Source organism: Lithobates pipiens, unplaced genomic scaffold (assembly GCF_037356315.1).
Source record: "Lithobates pipiens isolate NorthernLeopardFrog02 unplaced genomic scaffold, aLitPip1_a1.2 Scaffold_13, whole genome shotgun sequence".
NCBI classification, from domain to species: Eukaryota; Metazoa; Chordata; class Amphibia; order Anura; family Ranidae; genus Lithobates; species Lithobates pipiens.
The window spans coordinates 259,051,017-259,070,482 of NW_027507718.1; the positions used below are offsets into that span (position 1 = coordinate 259,051,017).

At 37.9% G+C, this 19,466-nt stretch overlaps 1 protein-coding gene across 1 annotated transcript in view; it reads left to right on the forward strand.

Moving 5' to 3' along the window:
• Positions 1–19,466, forward strand: part of GRID2 (glutamate ionotropic receptor delta type subunit 2) — a 1,483,303-nt gene that overhangs the window by 955,786 nt on the left and 508,051 nt on the right. Inside the window, exon 8 of the mRNA XM_077476559.1 lies at positions 11,834–11,953. Within this exon, the coding sequence (XP_077332685.1) occupies positions 11,834–11,953 (120 nt within the window). The remainder of the gene's footprint in view (positions 1–11,833; positions 11,954–19,466) is intronic.

The window sequence follows — 19,466 nt, forward strand, 5'->3', positions numbered from 1 at the left end:
AAAAAATAAATAATAATAATACAATGAATTGAATATTTCCTAGCAATTTGCTGTATACTTTTTTTTTTAGCTTCAAGCAACTAAAATGCTAAATTGAGAGTGGAAATCAATAAATGCCTCAAAATGGCATTCAACAGGCATTTTCTGTTATATCAATTTGTATCTTTAGGTTCTTTAGAAACTACAAAAAAACAAGCGGTATGCTGTAGATTGTAAAATTAAAATTGTTGCTTTAGTCAAAAAACGAATAAGAATCACTAAAACTTAGCCCAAAGCTGACATGCGTTGAGCCAAATTTAAGGATAATCAGGGATCATATGAAAACCATTGTTAATTGTTTGATTTTAATACTTCAGCTGAACATTTTTTTAAATAGCATAGGTAAATATGTCTTTGGAACTTACCTCATTTTCTTTTTTTTCACAATTGGTTCTATTGAAATAGGTTATTATAACACAAACATGGAACTTCCCTCATTGTCTGGCCTGTTTCTATTTTCAGTTCTCAATGTACTTTTAGTCATGTCTTTATTAGTAGTTACATAGTTGGTGAAGTTGAAAAAAGACACAAGACCATCAAGTCCAACCTATGTGTGTGATTATGTGTCTTTCATGTTCTATCTTAGCTGTCTTTATTGCACCCTTACATTTCTTGTTGCATTCTTTATAAAGTCAGAATGCTGATGATGATCCCTCAACCTCATATTTTTTGAAGGCCTTCTCCTTTGCTTTTATATGCATTTTTACATTTGAGTTAAGCCATCCAGGACTTTTGTTCACTCTTTTAAATGTATTACCCAATGGGATGCATTGGCTGATGCCCTTATTTAATATGCTCTTAAAGCAAACCCATCTCTCCTTCGTGTTCTTTGTTCCTAAGATTTTATCCCAATTTATGCTTTCTAGCAAGGTTCGTAATTTAGGGAAGTTGGCTTATTTCAAATTCAGTATCTTTGTATCCCCCTTATGTTTCCTATTTGTGTGATTTATACTGAAGCCAATTGACCTGTGATCGCTGTTACCTAAATTGCCCCATATTTCCATATCTGTGATCAGGTCTGTATTGTTGGTAATGAGTACATCCAGTAATGCTTTATTTCTAATGAATCTCCTCTTTAATTGCTGTAAATCAGGGAGCAAGTAGACTAAACAGTCGCTACCTGTTGCACACAAATATGTGTTTAACCACTTTCCCAAAAGAGCTGTCTCTGTTGCTGCATAGCCACAAATTTGATTGGAACATGCAGTGGAAAAGTATTTATAGAGAGGAAAACTGAAATGTGTTTGGCTACAGAGCAGCAAGTTGAACTAAAATTTTGGGACATATTTTAAATGTATTGTTTTGATTAAAGTTTTTTGATAAGTTTACCAGGGTAAGAAAAAAAAGGCACATTCATAACAATAGCCAGGAATCTGAATACCATCTCCCATACCCTGCACAATTTAATTCCTGTACAATAAACCATAGTGAAGCATCACTGTCTGTTCAAAGACAAAATCTAATAAACAATGCTATGCGGAGTAAGATGTTGTCTGTATCTATATTTCTTCTGACACATTTTGATTAAGAAGGTCAGTAAAGCTAGCCAATATAGTTTAAGATATACAGTAGGTCTCCATGCCATGCTGAATTGGACTTCATTCTATACAAGGCCTTTCACTACTGCAGATCAATTTATCATTTTTTTAGTCAAAGCTTTTAAAGAGTTGTTCACTGTCAAAATATACTGTAAAAACCTTAACAAAATGCTTTCTTTAGGGAACAACTTAATATATATATTTTTTTTTTTTGGAAGGGCTCAACACATATCCCTCTCAGATCAGATTAATACAATATCCCAACAACTGTGATACAAAACGTTAAAACACTATCCCACTTTAATATAAAAAAATGTATTCCCTTAGAAAAATGAATGAACAATATTGTAAAAATATCAGGATTTTCACGAAAAAAGCAGTACTCTATCCACATTTTGCATCCATGTTGAAAGATTTGTCCAGGTCAAAAACTTGACATTGCAATGAGCTGAGCTTGCCCTTTCCTTCTTCTGCATTGTATTCTTCGTATACATTGTAAATTCTAGTCAAAGGATCGACTAAGGAGGCTGTTGTACTATCCCCACAGTCCTGTGGATTTTCCAAAGAAATATACAGTATAGACTATGGGGTTGATTTACTAAAAGCCAATCCACTTTGCACTACAAATGCACTTGGAAGTGCAGTCCCTGTAGATCTGAGGGGAAGATCTGAAATGAGGGGAAGCTCTACTGATTTTATCATCCAATCATGTACAAGCAAAAATGCTTTGTATGCCCCCTTCAGATCTACAGTGACTGCATGTCCAAGTGCACTTGCAGTGCAAAGTGGATTTGCCTTTCGTAAATAAACCTCCATGTCCTCCAAAGATTTGAAGTAGGTTGTGCATTTTACAGTAACCTAATGACTATCTCTGAAACAAGAAATTGTAGCCCCCAAATGGCTATGCTTACAGCAATTGCAACATGAGATTGAATGTAACTATTCTACACTCTATGCAGAACTTAAAAATGTATGGATGTTTGAATGCTAGTTCAAAAGTGAATAATGAATAGGATAAAGTTAAGGATGAGCTTTCATTTGAAAGCATACTGACCACCAAGTTCCTCATAGTGATACTATAGCACATAGTGTATACAATGCTCTACTTCTTTGAAATGTGCTTGATTTAAATGCCATGGGACCGGTGGACATTACCAAACATTAATGATTTAGTGGTAGACTTCTATGGTTGTGATAGCCAGCTAAATGGACACAGAAGTTGCTCAAAACAAGAATGTAGTGGATTGAAAGACTGTAAACATGGAGTAAAGTAAAAAGCCCAACTGAAGTCCAACATCTTAACCTCCCTGGTGGTTTTCCCGAGTGTGGCTCGGTGGTAAATGTCATTGCCATTAGTGGTAACCCCCGAGCCATATTGCAGGATCCTGGTGCAGTGTACTTACCTTATCCCCAGGATTCTGCAATGTCCCCCTGCTGTTTCTGTGAGCTCCGTCCTCTGCCCGATGCCTCTGTGTGCCGGGCCCCATTCCCTGCGAGCGTCGCAACACATATATAACACATACAGTACACTGTAATCTTACAGATTACATTACTGTATGAAATCATTTCACATATCTTTTGTCCCTAGTGGTTTGTCCAGTGCCCTGCATGCAATTTTATATTATATATACTGTTCTTTCTGCCTTGAAACCTGAGATTGTCCATGTCAACCAAAAAGTGTCCTTATATGTCAAAAGTGGTTTGAGGCCAGCTAGAAAACAGCGATAGTAAATTGGAACACTTGCACAATTGAGTGAAAGTGATTCGTGGGGAAATTAATTTTATTATTATTATTTTGTATAATTATTTATAGTTATTTATTATATTATAATTTATTATTTTGTGTTTCAAACTTTTTTATACCCGGGATATCTTCTAGACTCTTGTTTGGACAGATTTAAGTGTGTTATTGCTAAGAATTACAGGCCTACAATATAAAACACCAAATTACTATGCAAAACAATTATACCGCTTTGAGACACAAAAATCAGACATAATCATACTGCCTAGGAGGTTAAAAATCTATTTATCATTCTGCACCCAAGTCTGATATGATTTGCAAATGTAGAGATACTTTAACCACTTCAGCCCCAGAAGACTTTACCCCCTTCCTGACCAGAGCACTTTTTGCGATTCGGCACTGCGTTGATTTAACCTGACAATTGCGTGGCCATGGGACATTACACCAAAACAAAATGAACGTCCTTTTTTCCCCACAAATAGAGCTTTCTTTTGTGGTATTTGATCACAGCTGCCGTTTTTATTTTTGCACTATAAGCAAAAAAAGAGTGACAATTTTGAAAAAAAGCTATATTTTTTACTTTTTGCTATAATAAATATCCCCAAAAATATATAAATAACTATTTTTTTCCTCAGTCTAGGCTGATATATATTCTTCTACATATTTTTGGTTAAAAAAATAGCCGTATATTGATTGGTATGCGCAAAAGTTAGAGCGTCTACAAAATAGGGGATAGTTTTATGGCATTTTTATAAAAAAAAAAAATTATTAGTAATGGCAGCGATCTGTAATTTTTATCATGACTGCGGCATTATGGCAGACACATCTGACACTTTTGACACTATTTTGGGTCGATTGTCATTTATACAGTGATCAGTGCTATAAAAATCCATTGATTACTGTGTAAATTACACAGGCACTGGAGGGGTTAAACACTAGGGAGGATCAAGGGGTTAAATGTGTCCTAGTGAGTGATTATAACTGTGGGTGGGTGGGTTACCACTGACATGACAGCGATCAGTACTCCTAATAACAGGGAGTAGTAGATCCCTGTCATATCACTAGGCAGTTCGGGGAAATGCCTTGTTTACATCTGCCTGCACTGCGGCTCCATGACATGATTGTGTGGCACCAGTGGACATCGAGTTCGCAGGTCCAACGGGCACAGTCGCACGCGCCCGCTTGCCTCGACAATTAAAGGCGATGTACAGGTAGGCCAATTTTCCCACCTCTGCCACTGTGCTGGCGTATATCGGCACAATGGCTGGCAAGTGGTTAAAGAATATATTAGCCCACCATTTCATATTCCTGATATGTGGCTGTACTTGTGTTAAATAGTATCCTGTTGTCTGTGCATTGCTTTCTTTGTGTTTCTGTCAGTGCCCCTGCTTTCATATTTGAAACTAACCATGCTAGGCAACAGAACATATTGACCCCAGTATGGTCAGTTTTATGGTTGTGCTAGGTGAATAATTTGCCCATCAATAACCAGACTTGCTCTGACACACCAACATTGCACAGCTATTCACTGGGAAGATCGGTGTCCTGCTGTTTCTCCATCATTAGCTGTGCAAACGTATTATGCAGCTATGGATAAAGGTTATGTGATTACTTATAAAAAAGAAAAATTATTTATAATTTATAATTTATTTATAATTATTTATAATGATATGTAATTATATATATATATATATATATATATATATATATATATATATATATATATATATATAAATATATATATATATATACACACACACACACACACACACACACACTGGAGATCAAAATTAGAGAACAACCTACAATTTTCTAAATTGCAAGGTTACTGCTTAGTCCTATTTGATATTCTGTAATCAGGGGTAAAAGAGCAGTTTTGTTAAGCATTTTTCATGAGTTACATATATTTGGAAGCACATAATATAGAACTTCAATGAGATTTGAAAAAGAATGTTGATCAAAATTAGAGAACACTTTCAGATACCTCTCAGTTATTGGTGTTAATCTGGCACCTTGTGCTAATTTCTTTAATTATCTGACAAACCCTATTTAACTGGCAGCCTAACTTTACAGTTTTCACTGACTTTGCATGAAGGTTAGGCATTCTAAAGTGACTGAAACCCTCTGGGAGCAGGTTGTCCAGATAAAAGCCAAAGGGATGACCCTTTCAGCCATAGCAAGTTTGTCATTCTAAATCTGTGATTTCTAGAATATTGCATCTTTTCAATGTCACAAACTAATTCAAGTCCCCCAACAAGCCTGGTCATCCATGAAAGACAAATGCAAGAGAAAACAGGATATTGCGGAGAATCTCAATGGGCAATCGGTTCAACACTGCAGCTGCGATTGCTCGCCAGTTCAGCGATGAACAGAACAAGGATCTGTCTCATCATGCAGTGTTTCGCCATGTTAGAGAATTTGGACTGAAAGCCCACTCTCCAGTGACCAAACCTCTTGTTAGCTGAGAGAATCAATAGGCTAGACTAACCTTTGCTGAGGAGCATGTCGTGTGGACAGAGGAAAACTGGTCGAAAGTTTACTTTAGTGATAAAAGCAAGTTTAATTTATTTGGGTCCAATGGGAAACATTATTTTCATCATCAAACTGAGAAAAGACTGAACCCAAAGTATGTAAAGAAGTCAGTGAAAGGTGGCGGGGGAAGCGTCATGCTTTGGGGGATTTTTTCTGCAGCAGGAGTTGGGCCTCTTATATAGCTACAGAGTGAATGCAAATGTTTATCAGAAACTTCTTCAGCATCATGCGATTCCTTGCCTGCATGCATCACTCAATCAGCCAGCAATTTTCATGCATGGCAATGCCCCCTGTCATATAGCAAAACGGGTAAAGCAGTTCCATGAAGCTGAAAACATTGAAATAATGAAATGGCCAGCCCAGAGCCCTTTTTTAAACCCAACAAAAAAACCTCTGGAAAATCCTTGGTGACAAAGTTATGTTCAAGAAACCCACTACAATCACCAAATTGTGGAAGAGACTGTAAGAAGAGTAGAACAAAATCACACCAGAGCAGTGTGTGAGACAAGTGATGTCCTGTGGCCACAGATGTGCTGAAGTCATTCAAAGCAAGGGACTATACACTTCCTCCTAATTGTTGATTGTTGTAACCTTCAGAAATTTTAGTTGTAAACTTTCTCTGTGCTACAGTCATTGCTGTTCTCTAATGATCATTGTGTTTTCTCCAAAATAAAGTTCTTGTTTTTTTGTTGAAGTGCCTCAGTTATTTTGAAAAACATTGTTATTTTAGCATGATATAGCCACAACAAAAATGCCATCAAATGTTGAGCAATGAAGATTACATTATTTCTGAAAAAATCAAGTGTTCATAAATTGTTCTCAATTTGTTATCTCCAGGGTGTATATATATATATATATATATATATATATATATATATATATATATATATATATATATATACTGTATACTATATTACCAAAAGTGTATATATATTTTGATATATATATATATATATATATATATACTGTATACTATATTACCAAAAGTGTATATATATTTTGATATATATATATATATATATATATATATATATATATATATATATATATATATATATATATATATATATATATATACACATATATACATTACCAAAAGTTTTAGGATTCCTGCCTTTACATGCACATGAACTTTATTGCCACCCCAGTCTTAGGTTTAGAAGGTTTAGAAGTGCTTCTATAGGAATGTTTGACCATTCTTCCAGAAGTGCATTTGTGGGGTCTGCCACTGATTTGTACAAGAAGGTCTGGCACGTAGTCTCTGCTCGATTTCATCCCAAAGGTGTTCTATCAGGTTGAGGCCAAACTCGCTCATCCATGGTCCAAATAATTTGGTGGCAGTTGGGATTGGTCCCCTAGTTCCAGTGAAGGGAACTCTTAAGGTGTCAACATACCAAACCATTTTGGATAACAGTTTTTGTAACAGTTTGGGGATGGTCCCTTCCTGTTCCAATAGGACTGCGCACCAGTGTACAAACAAGGTCCATAATCACATGGATGAGTGAGTTTGGGGTGGAGGAACTTGACTGTCTTGACCTCAACCTGATAGAACACTTTTGGGAGGAATTAGCGCGGACACTGCGAGCCAGGCCTTCTCGTCCACATCAGTGCCTGACCTCAGAAATGTGCTTCTGGAAGAATGGTCAAACATTCCCATAGACATACTCCTAAACCTTGTGGACAGCCTTCCCAGAAGATTTGAAGCTGTTATAGCTGCAAAGGGTGTGCCAACTCAATATTGAACCCCTATGGACTAAGACTAGGATGCCATTAAAGTTCATGTGCGTGTAAAGGCAGGCACCCCAATACTTTTGGTAATATAGTGTGTGTGTATACACATATATATATATATATATATATATATATATATATATATATATATATATATATATATATATATATAAATAGATAGATAGATAGATAGATAGATAGATAGATAGATAGATAGATAGATAGATAGATAGATAGATATAGATATATCTATATAAATCTATGTTCACACACACACTTTTTGCCTTTCATTTCTGAATGGGTTATTTTGCAAGGTGAGGATTACCATATACTTTAAAATATCCCTTTTTTCTTAGTAAAAATACTTCTTCTTGCTCTTACACTCCAGTGTTCTGTGCAATATAGCTGAATAATAGCCACACCTTTCATCACAACTTTCCTTTCACAGACCTGTTTTATTTATTTTTTGATTGAAAATGTATACTTTATTTTGCAAGAAAATATACAAAAAACAAAATACTTTTAACAGGGTACATTCCCCACTGTACTGCGACGCAGCGCATAAAATACACTACATAACAATACAGTTCCAAACATACAAATAAATTACATTCATCCTGCGGTATGATGCCTGATGTGTTGTGCAGAGTAATAATACCCCGAAACATCACATTATGCATGACACCGCATTACCCTGAAAGCATTACCAAAAACCATTACCAAATACATGTCAAGTCATACAGTCTTAGTCAAAGTCAAAATCAAAATGACATTTCAATGAGCAACAGGTGTGGTGGGGGGGGGGGGGTTGGAGAAGGTGGGGAGGGGAGGGGGAAAAGAGTTCACAGGCCCGAAGCTTTATTGAACTGCCAAAAAGGGTACATAGTGGTGGGAGGGGAAATCTTCAGACCTCCTCTTCCTCCTTGTTGTCCATCAGGTGATAGTCTCTGAGCAGACTGTGAGTCAGTCTGCAGCAGTCCTCGATGGACATCCTCTCCCTCTGGTGGATGAGGCGCTTTCTGGCACACCAAACAGCGTCCTTAAAGCAACACAGCACCCGCCAGGCACTATCAATGTCCTCTTGTGAATGAGTCCCACAAAAGAGTCCATTTAACACACCAAAGTGTGTTATAGCAGTCTGTGGAACAAAGTCTTTGAGGTCAGGTTCCAAAGCCCTCAACAGGTCCTGTGCAAAGGGACACTCCCAGAAAACATGCAGAGCAGTTTCCTCCTGGATGATGCAAAAGGGGCAGTGTCTGTATCTGCACAGGTTTCTGGCATGCATGAATGTCCTGAGTGGCAACCCCCCTTGGATTGCTATCCATGCCAGATCTTTGTGCCTGTTGGTAAGTCTCTTTGAAGAAACATTCCTCCAGACCACTTTACAAGTGGCTGAAGGGAGGCCTGGAACAGTCTCAACAATGTCCGATGCTCTGATTAACTTGTGGATAGACCTGTACTGCAGATGGAATTATGCAGTGTATCAGTTCTGTTACTGAGTGCTGATCACCAAGTACAATAGCTGTGATTCCTTTTGCTCCTCACAGTTATAGTTAGACACCCTGTAAGAGGAAAGTAGAAAGAAGACTATACAAACTTGTTTCTTTAATGTCTTTCAGACTGTATATCTATGTCTGTGACCTCAGTTGGGCTTTAACCTACACACTAAACTAATGTACATTTCCAGTAATTGTCCCTTACTTAATTTAAATGCAGTTGCCCCATAAGTTAAACACATTAAATTTACATTAATAATAATGCAGCATCTTCTATTCATGCAGAAGACTGTTTAATATGTTCATTTAATGGCCACTTTAAATGAAACAATATATCTTAAATGGAATAAATGCCTTTCAGTTATCACTTTTACTCTGCATTTGTATTTGCTAACACTTCTTATAGCATGAGGCACAAGCATTTAAATCATGATTTTAATTCTGCCCCAAAGTGGAAAAAATTTAATTTTGGCTTCCAGTATTTGCTTGTACTAATGCGCATATCATTTACCATATTTATACAAATCCAGATAATGTTTTCATTGATTGAGCAACATAGTCTAAATATTTATTACCTAGATTAAAACTGGAAAGGCAAACAGGTTCAATTGCCAAGAACATTTTTCTTAGAAAATTTACATGGAATATATTTACATTATTGGCCAAATGAATGCTGAAGTGAAGCTCTCATTCTCATTTATGCCTAATAAGATAAAGTACAAACTTGATACAAATTCAGTATACAGAAACATCTAGCTATCTAGCTAACAGATGTCCTACAACATCAACATTTCTTAAAAATTGAAGCTTTTCATTAAACAATGTATATCTACTGTGTGGAGGGTATGTCAAAAGCCTTATCCACATTTAACCTCAAACCTACATCTCCCCCTCTAGAGCATGTCCCAGCATTATTTTTGTATTTTACTTTGTTCCTGTAGTGAGAAAAAGTTCTTTGTATATCCTATAAAATAATCACCAGCCTTAAAAAAAATCTTGCAGGGCAAGTTGTAGTGAGTTCAGTTCCTAATAACCTAGACACACCCCCAAAAAATAAGTTTCCAAAAATATTCCTTTCCCTATATATTCTGTATCGGAAAGGCTAGCAATTTTTTTGTTGGAAATAAATAAATGTATGCATCCTTCTGCAGTAGACACAGAAGATTGGGAATAGCCAGATATCTGTAGTCCAGTAGGAAGGCTGGCAACAATGGCTGGGTTTTAAGTACAGTAGAGGCACTGTTTTGCCAGCTTAAACAGGGAGTTAGGTACACAGTAGACATGTGCGATTAGTTTCGTACGAATTTCAAATTCGTACGAATATCCCTAGATTTGTACGTTCGGGAGGATCTGAAATATGAAATGCCATGCGTCTGAATTTTGTACGAAATACGAACTTTTGTTTACGAATTTCTGGATCAGTCGTTCTTCGCGTCGATGACTCATTATGCTTATTATGAGGGGCTCCCACCATCCCTGTGCTATCCTGACTTCCTCCTGGGGATGTACCCAAATTCCTGTGCTGTGCTGACATACTGAGCACAGCAGGGGTACAGCCTCAAAATATAGTTAATTTGAAAAATATACAATTAATAGTCCCATAATAAAGTACAAGTATGTGTCCAAATATTTTAGAGAATCCACAGTGTGCAAATATAGTTCATCATAGATAAAGTGTATACAGTGTGATATATTTTGATTAAATTGTACATTTTTGGAATAATTATTAACACTTTTTTTGATATATATTTTTTATTTTGATATATTTTTTCATATATTTTAATTTGTATTGTCATACACAGTGGATGGCGAAGCTTCTCTAGATATTGGAACCTTTGCACTTTACTTGCGATGAATTGTTACTTGCATGTTGTGGATTCACTAATTTAATTGAATTATTTGTTTTTCTCATTAGTTTGCTGATTTGCATATTTCTTTGGATTATTTTTTATTTTTTTTTGCACATTCAATTCACTGAGTGTTATTTGCACATTGAATATTGCCATTTTAACATTTGCTATTTTGCACATTGGATTTATTATTTTTTGCACATTGCGGTATTTGCACTGGTTGTGTCACTTTGAGTAGTTGATGTATTTATCATTTTATTTTTTTTATGCAGTGAGTGTCACATTATCATGTTAATTATTTAAAAGAAAACTTTCTGAATAAATCTTATAGCTAACAAACACGTGCTTTTGATATGCATTGTTGCCCTGAAAGCAGTGTATGCACATATGTTCTGTACTTACCTGGTCTCACATTTAACACACAACATTAATACATTTATAAAATTAAAAAAGCAATGTAAAAGATTTTTACTACATGCAGGTTCTTTTTTTTGCTTCAATATTTTTAAGCCCGGGTTCACACTATAACACGCTGCGGAACGCACAGGAGTGCTGTGCGTCCCTGTTCCCCATTTCAGGGACGAATCAGGGCTGATTCTATGCCTGAATTCAGCCCTGAAACGGAACCAAAGACGCACGCGTTTTTTTCTGCAGTGCGCTCTGCAGCCGCCCCGGAGATATGTGAACCTTCTCCATAGGGAGCCAGTCACATTCTCCTACTATGCGAATTAGATGCGGGGAAACGCACATCTAATTTGCATAGGTGTGAATGGGGTTAACAAAAGCATGTTAGATGTAGTAACTACAGAGCTGACATTTTTTTTTTAGATTTAGCATAGATTGGAAGAATTAAAAAACCTCTCGGATTTTTACTGATACTCGGGCATCTGTTTTTTCTTTTGACAGGGGACAATAAATGGACTGACCGGAATTTTGGAATTTGACGAACTTGGTGATAATCCAAATATCCACTTTGAAATCCTGGGTACAAATTATGGTGAAGAACTCGGCAGAAGTGCCCGTAAGGTAAGCTAAGCACTACAAATAACACATTTCCCATAAGTTCTAATACATTTTAAATGCTAAATGATTACTGTTGATTTACAAAATAGTGGCTCTCCTTCTGCTTCCTTTTATGTGACAATATAGAACAGATAAATGATGCTGATATTCAAGACCTTAACGTCTGTCAGTCCACTGATATCTAATTACCTGGCTTTATGCTATCATCTTTTTTTCCTGGCCGTATTGTCTATAACAGTAAATAAAGAGCTGAGCTTTAAAATCATAATTCTACACATCGAGCTGATGCAGTCGTTTGCTGAAAATGGGACCTTGGATTGAAATGGGTGGTTCAGTATGATATATGTGATTGTTATAGGAAATTGTCAGGGAGTCACAAGTATCATTTTTACTACAATCTTACATGTTTTCACTAGTCCATCCTTATCTATGCTGGTTTGTACCTAATAGAGCTCCGTCATTTCTTAATTCTTTTATACATGGTTATTAAATTGTAAAATCTAGGTGATCTAAGAAAAAGGCCTCCATCCCAGCAGATGAAGAATTTACTGTTCTTTTTTTTCTATGGAATGATCTTTCAGAATATTATTTAGTTAATCCAGGGTGTATCCCTCCTTGCTGGTCCTGCTTGTCATAATCATTTCCCAGAAGCCACATTTCTCGCTTGTTGTGTTGCCACTCCTCCCATCAACATAACCCAAACACATTTGCCGCAACAGGTCAGCTGTTGCAGCATTGCAGGTTAAGATAGGTGATACTCTGTAAAAGATCTTTCCCTAGAAAAACAAGCAGCATATTCTTCAAATAGTATGGTGAGGAGGAACGGTGGCAAAATTAATTATTTTTAGCCAGTCCCAAGTCCATCTTTAAAGCTCTTGCAGTAGGGCCTCCATTACTACAATAGTTAAATGATTGTTAGGTCTAGGGGAGCTGAAGAGAACATACAGTCAGACCCAGCAAGACATTTTGTCTTGTGCCCAGAGTTGAGCTTTAAGAGTTGGAAGAGACTGCTCAACTGTATCTTGTTAAGAGGGGTGCATTTGTTCAAGCCCTCCAACCTACCGATTTTGGCTCATACAGCCTCAAAAATGACAATGACTTTTCAAAAACCCTTTCAGTGCTGGTGGATACCGGTCTTCTTCGTTGCACTGATGTCCCAAGATATGGCTTTGATGGATGTAGGTATCACTGCCTGCTTTTCATTTTATTTTGTAAAGAGTTAAGTTGCCCACTGATTATGACATTCTAGTCACAACTCTGTGTAGCTGATGGAAAGCATAAGATAGTTATTTTATTGTTTTGTACATGAGGTAACAATTCTGTAGTAGTTACTTGTTGGAGTCTAGTCTGATTTTGTATGGTCTTCTTTAATACGGACATATTATAGATTCTGGCCTGCAAAATAAAAAAAATGTGCAGGAAGTGTGTAGAAACAATCTGTCTAACAACTATACAGCTGTGCCTTGGATTTTGCATGGCTGTTTTTTTCATCAATGTAAAGTGCATAGTTGTTTTATTTAAAAAAAAAATTTCATGAAAAATTATTTTTATTGCTTTCTTTGTTGTACACTTGTCGCTATTTGTTTTGTCTATAGTTCCATTGAGAATATAAATCCTAAATGTGAAGCATGTGAAAACAGCTATTAAGAAGCAGATTTCAGAACTGCAGCTTTGGCAAATAGTAATATTGCCCATAGTCACAGAAGTGACCATACCTTACTCTGCCTGTGATATGGTTAATATTCTCCACTACTCCCATACTCATGATCTAGAAGCTGCTCCCCAACCACCTACAGTGCCTTATGCACCTGCCTACCTGGACTTGTTCTAATCGCTTATCACGCTTACAAGTTGATTTAATGGAGAGACCTCTAAGGTTTAATCTGTATTAGAAAATATATTGCAGCCCAGTTATTTTGTGTCAGAAAAAGTTCTGCAGATTATATGTTTAAGCTCTTGTACACCTGGTCGGAGATTCCGACGACCAAATCCGTCGAAATTATTCCGACGGACGAATTCCGGACGAGGTCCGGAAGTGATGTTGCATACACACGGTCGGACTAAGTTGTCGGAAAATCCGATTGTGCATAACGTGATGACGTTATTTCGTTACGACGGGACTACGTTCAGGCTAGTAGCCAATAGCTTTGGTTTAGGAATTTGATCTGAGCATGCATGGCACTTTGTCCGTCGGAATAGGCTACACATGATCGGAGTATGTCCGATCGGAGCATTTTGTCTGAATATATTTCCGGCAAGTTGGAAAAGTTGGTCTGACGGAAACAGTCCGATGCAGACCACACACAGTCGGAATATCCGTCAAAACGCTCCGATAGGAAACATTCCGACGGAATCTCCGACCGTGTGTACAAGGGCTTACTGTGCAATTTTCTAATGCACGATAGCTAGATTTTGCATGTACGGTAAATTAGCTGGCGCCTTCTCTTAATTTTTTTTTTTAAATGGAAGTTTTATTGTTTTACATGAGTATAAGAAAATGTATACAACATGTATATAAAAAGAACATATCATTTAACTGGTATCCTCTTAATGCTGTATTTCCACACAATAAAATATTAAACAATCACATTAATCATCACAAATCAATCCATAAAGTTTAATCAGCTGCATAAAGCTCAAGTATCATCTAAAATCCCCCCCCCCCCATAAAATCATAGACTACTTAACAAGTTAAAGTGGTTTTATAGTAATTTTTTTTACTTTTACCTACAGGTAAGCCTATAATAAAGCTTACCTGTAGGTAAAAAAATATCTCCTAAACCTGTACAGTTTAGGAGATACTCCCCTCCCAATGTGCCGCTGACTGCAGCGGCGCATGCGCGCAGGGGATTCTCAGATGAAAGTCCGGCAGACGCCGGACCCTGCCAGAAAGAAATCTTCCGCGCGCATGCGCGGGAGTGACGATGCCCCGAAGACACACCGAGGGAACATGTCAGCTCCCTCAGCGTGGATCGGGCCAGATGTCAGGGCCTCGTTCTAAGGTAAGTATTTCATAATGAGCTCGTATGCGGTGCATACGAGCTCATTATGCCTTTTCCTTTGCAGGTCAAAAAAATAAATAAATTCAGCGGGTTTACTCCCGCTTTAATCAGGTGGTATAGTGAATTGCAATTTTAGCCAGGGATACCAGAATTTTTTTTTTGGGGGGGCTTCCTGGAGCCTCATATGTTACATATATATAGGGATTATGTGATTAACAAGTCTGAGCCACTGAACTACGGTAGTAGTGTCATGTGATCCATTGAATTTTGTATAGCTCTTTTGGCATAAAAATTAGGTCATAATAACAATTTCATGCAATTAGGTAAATCAGAGTCCTCCAAATACTCCAACAAATATCTACAGGGTTGCATATGTTAGGTGTTTGAAGGAAGGAGCTCATGAAGTTTGAAACAGCAGACCAAAAAGTACATATAACTGGGCAATCCCAGATAATGTGGTAAAACATACAATTGTCTGATGGGCATTTAGGGTAATGAAGGGGAGGGTATCTTAACAATTTTTAATAGGATACGTGGAGTGTAATGCATGATGTAGGAGCTTACCTTGGATAACCTTATTCTTAGCAGAGGTTACTGTGCACACCTGTAGGGCCAGAATTTCCTGCCAGACATCATCTGATGGTTCAGGTATATAATTTTAAGAGATTTTGTTTGCATAAGACTTTTAGTTTGGGTTTGAAGTAGTGCAGAATAATATGTAGAGATTAATTTACGATGACATGGCTAGGTTAGCAAGTTCTCTAGATTAGTACACTGGAAGTTTACATTATTTAGGCCAAACTGAGCTGCTGCAGCATGAAGTATTTGTAGGTTTCTAAAATATGCAGTATTGGGAATACTATATTCCTTTCGAAAATCCAAGAATGATTTAATGATATCATTCTCATAAAGGTGTGATACATTTTTTACACTGTGTCTTACCCAGAAAAGGCTATCTGGCTTATTTACTATACGCAAATCTTGGAAGTACAGTCGCTGTAGATCCGAGAGGGACATGCAAGGAAAATAAAAACAGCATTTTAGCTTGCACAAGATTGGATGATAAAATCAGCAGAGCTTCCCCTGATTTCAGATCTTCCCCTCAGATCTACAGATCTACAGAGAGTGCACTTGTAGTGCAAAGTGGATTTGCCTTTAGTAAATCAACCCCTATGTGTCCTTGAGAATAATTCTCTGGACAATACCACATGAGGGTGAATAAGTTACATCCCCTTCAGAAATGGATGGCTGAAACATACAGATGCTATGGATCATCATTACCAGGATTTTTGTAATTATCTGGTTCACTCACATATGAAATTTATGCATTAATTTATAAAGATTTAAAACATGTTACATGTTTCATCTGTGTTTAGGGTGTACCATGTATCTAATCACCTGATTTCCCTTCCAATCATTCCAAGAGCCCTTCTTGACAGCGGGTTGGGGTTCCTCTCCAACACAGTGACTGCCAAAAAAAACATGGCTGTGCAGGAGTTCCACCTACATGGCTGCATCATTCATTCACAGAGATCTGTAAACAACAAGTGCACTGGTCAGCGTACTTGTAGTCGATTGACACTTCCCTCAGCTTTCTAACTGACCTAAACGACATGGAGGATGGGATAAACAGCTCGATCTTTGTATTTGCGGACAATACTAAGCTAAGCAGGGCAATCATTTCTCTGCAGGATGTGGAAACCTTGCAAGAAGATCTGAAAAAATTAATGGGGTGGGCAAATACATGGCAAATAAGGTTTAATCTAGAAAAATGTAAAATAATGCACATGGATGGTAAAAATATGAATGCAATCTGCTCATTAGGGGGAGAACCTCTGGGGGAATTTAGGATGGAAGAGGTCCTGGAGGTCCAAGTAGATGACAGGCTCAGCAATGGCTTGCGATGTCAGGCTGCTGCAACAAATGCCATGCAACAAATGCATGCCAACAGAATATTGGCATGCATTAGAAAGGGGATTAACTCCAGAGATAAAAGGATAGTTCTCCCACTCTACAAGACTCTGGTCCAGCCATACCTGGAGTATGCTGTCCAGTTATGGGCACCAGTCTTTAGGAAGGATGTGCTGGAGCTGCAGGGGGTCCAGAGAAGGGCAACAAAGCTAATTAAGGGACTGAAGGACCTGAGTTATGAGGAAAGATTAAGAGCATTTAACTTATTCTCTCTGGAGATGAGACACTTAAGAGCAGATATGATTGCAATGTACAAATACCTAAAAAATAACCCCCCAATAGGGATACAACTTTTCCATGAAAGGGAAATTAAAAAGACATGCAGCCATTCACTAAAATTAGAAGAGAAGCAGTTTAACCTTAAACTGCATAGAGGGTTTTTTACTGTAAGAGCAGTAAGAATATGGAATTCCCTTCCACAAGCAGTGGTTTAAGCGGAGAGCATAGATAATTTCAAAAAGCTATACAATGTAATTGGCAGGAGAATTAGTAGAGCAGACTGTGTGGACTGCACAGAGAACCAAAAATTCATGTAAAGCAAATAATAATGATATTTATTAAGATAGGTGATAAATAAGAAAATACAAACAGTGCACAACCAACACAACAAACCCACTAACAACAACAGTATTTACAGCAAGGGGCAGTACCAGAAACATAGAAGTCGGCCAGGCCAGGGTCATGCACAGCAGATCAGCAGAAGGACACGGGATGTGTCAGAAACATAAGTGTTAGCCAGGCCAAGGTCATACGCAGGGAGATCAGTAGAAGAGGGACTGGGAACAAACATGACAAGGAGGGGATAGATCACGATGAAGGTTAGAGGTAAGGGTACAGGAACACAGGAGGGACAGGATCAGGATGAGATTGGGTTCAGATTCAGGATGCAGGTTCAGGTCAGGGCACAAGGAAGATAGCAAGGCAAACATGTGAGTGTTTGCTGGGTATTTATATGCCTGTAATTGGACTCAAGAGACACCTTTTTGCAAGAGGTACTGTCTGCTCCACACTGCCGTGATCCATTCGCTGGTGGATGCCAGTACTGTGGCCCAAAGATGACATAATACTACCAAAAGGGGAAAGCTCCCCTGGCAGTTCCAGACTGCCAGGAGACCACAGTACTGCACTCCAAATATCAGGCAGTGTCATCAGCGGATGGAACCGTCCCTGACAGTACCCCCCGCAAAGGAGCGGCCTCCGGACACTCCAACTAGCTGCTGCTGGGACAAGTCTATGGCATCAAGCTGGGAAGCAGGCAAAGTCACACTAAGCTGGGTATGAAGACAGTCCAAAGTATCAAACCAGGCAACAGCTGCTCAAGCTGGGCAGCAGGCATGGGCACATCAAGCTGGGTAGCAGACATGGACACATCAGGCTGGGCAGCAGGCACGGGCACATCAAGGCAGATGGCGGACATATCAATGCAGACAGCAGGTTCCGGGTCATCAAGCTGGGCAGTAGACATGGGTACATAATGATGGGTAGTAGACAATGGCACATCAGGCTGGGCAGCAGGCATGGGCACATCAAGACAGACAGCAGGCTCCACGTCATCGAGCTGGGCAGCAGGCTCCGGGTGATCAAGCTGGGCAGCAGACTCCGGGTCATCAAACTGGGTAGCATGCCTTGGGTCATCGAGCTGGGCAGCAGGCTCCGGGTCATCGAGCTGGGAAGCATGCTCCAGGTCATCTGCTTTGCAGGCTCCCATGGGAAAAAAAATAATAAATGTAATTTTTTTTCATTTTCTTCTTAGTGCAAACAAAGCTAACACAATAAAAATATTCTGCAGTATAGTACACAGTGAAATATGTTCTCATATCATGCCAACTGCCCTTTGATGAGTGCAACAGCAGATAATTCCTCATTTGATTTCAAATAAATTAGTGCAAATATGCACATTGCATGTTTTACGATTTAAAAATAATACAAAGTGCATAAAAGTGATATAATGTCTTGCTTCTTATGATCAGACTTATAACAGTAACATTTTCCCAACTCTGTATTGCTTAAACTCTACAAAATGGGCTCTTAGGTAATAAGTAAATGGATTCATTTATATTCCAGTTATTACTTGGCAACCATAAATTCAGAGTCTTTAAAAGTATTTAGAAAAGGACCAAAGACATGTTGAGAATTAAGTTTTCGACTTTTTCTGTGTCAATTCAGTTTCCGATTTAAAAGGCTAGTTATGTTAATTCATTGGGGATTACTGGTAAATACTTCAAATAAATATGAATCCATTAGTACTTTTTGGGGCTAGTACAGTTCAGTCTTAATGTGTCAAAAGTCTCCAGAGACAATTCCTGATCACAGGGAAATAAAAAGCAAGTGTATTAAGCCTATTACAGTAAAATAGGCAGATTTCAGTTCACAGATGTATTTGGTTTGGAACTGTTCTGCAAGCAGAGGCATTAAAGGTCAAACTTACGTATTATCTATGCTCTTTAAGTTTGAGCACTACAAAGTTGTTATTAAGTGTTGGCACAGTTATCGAGCACTTTGCCTCATCTTGTAATAAAATTATTCGGGCACTACACTATATT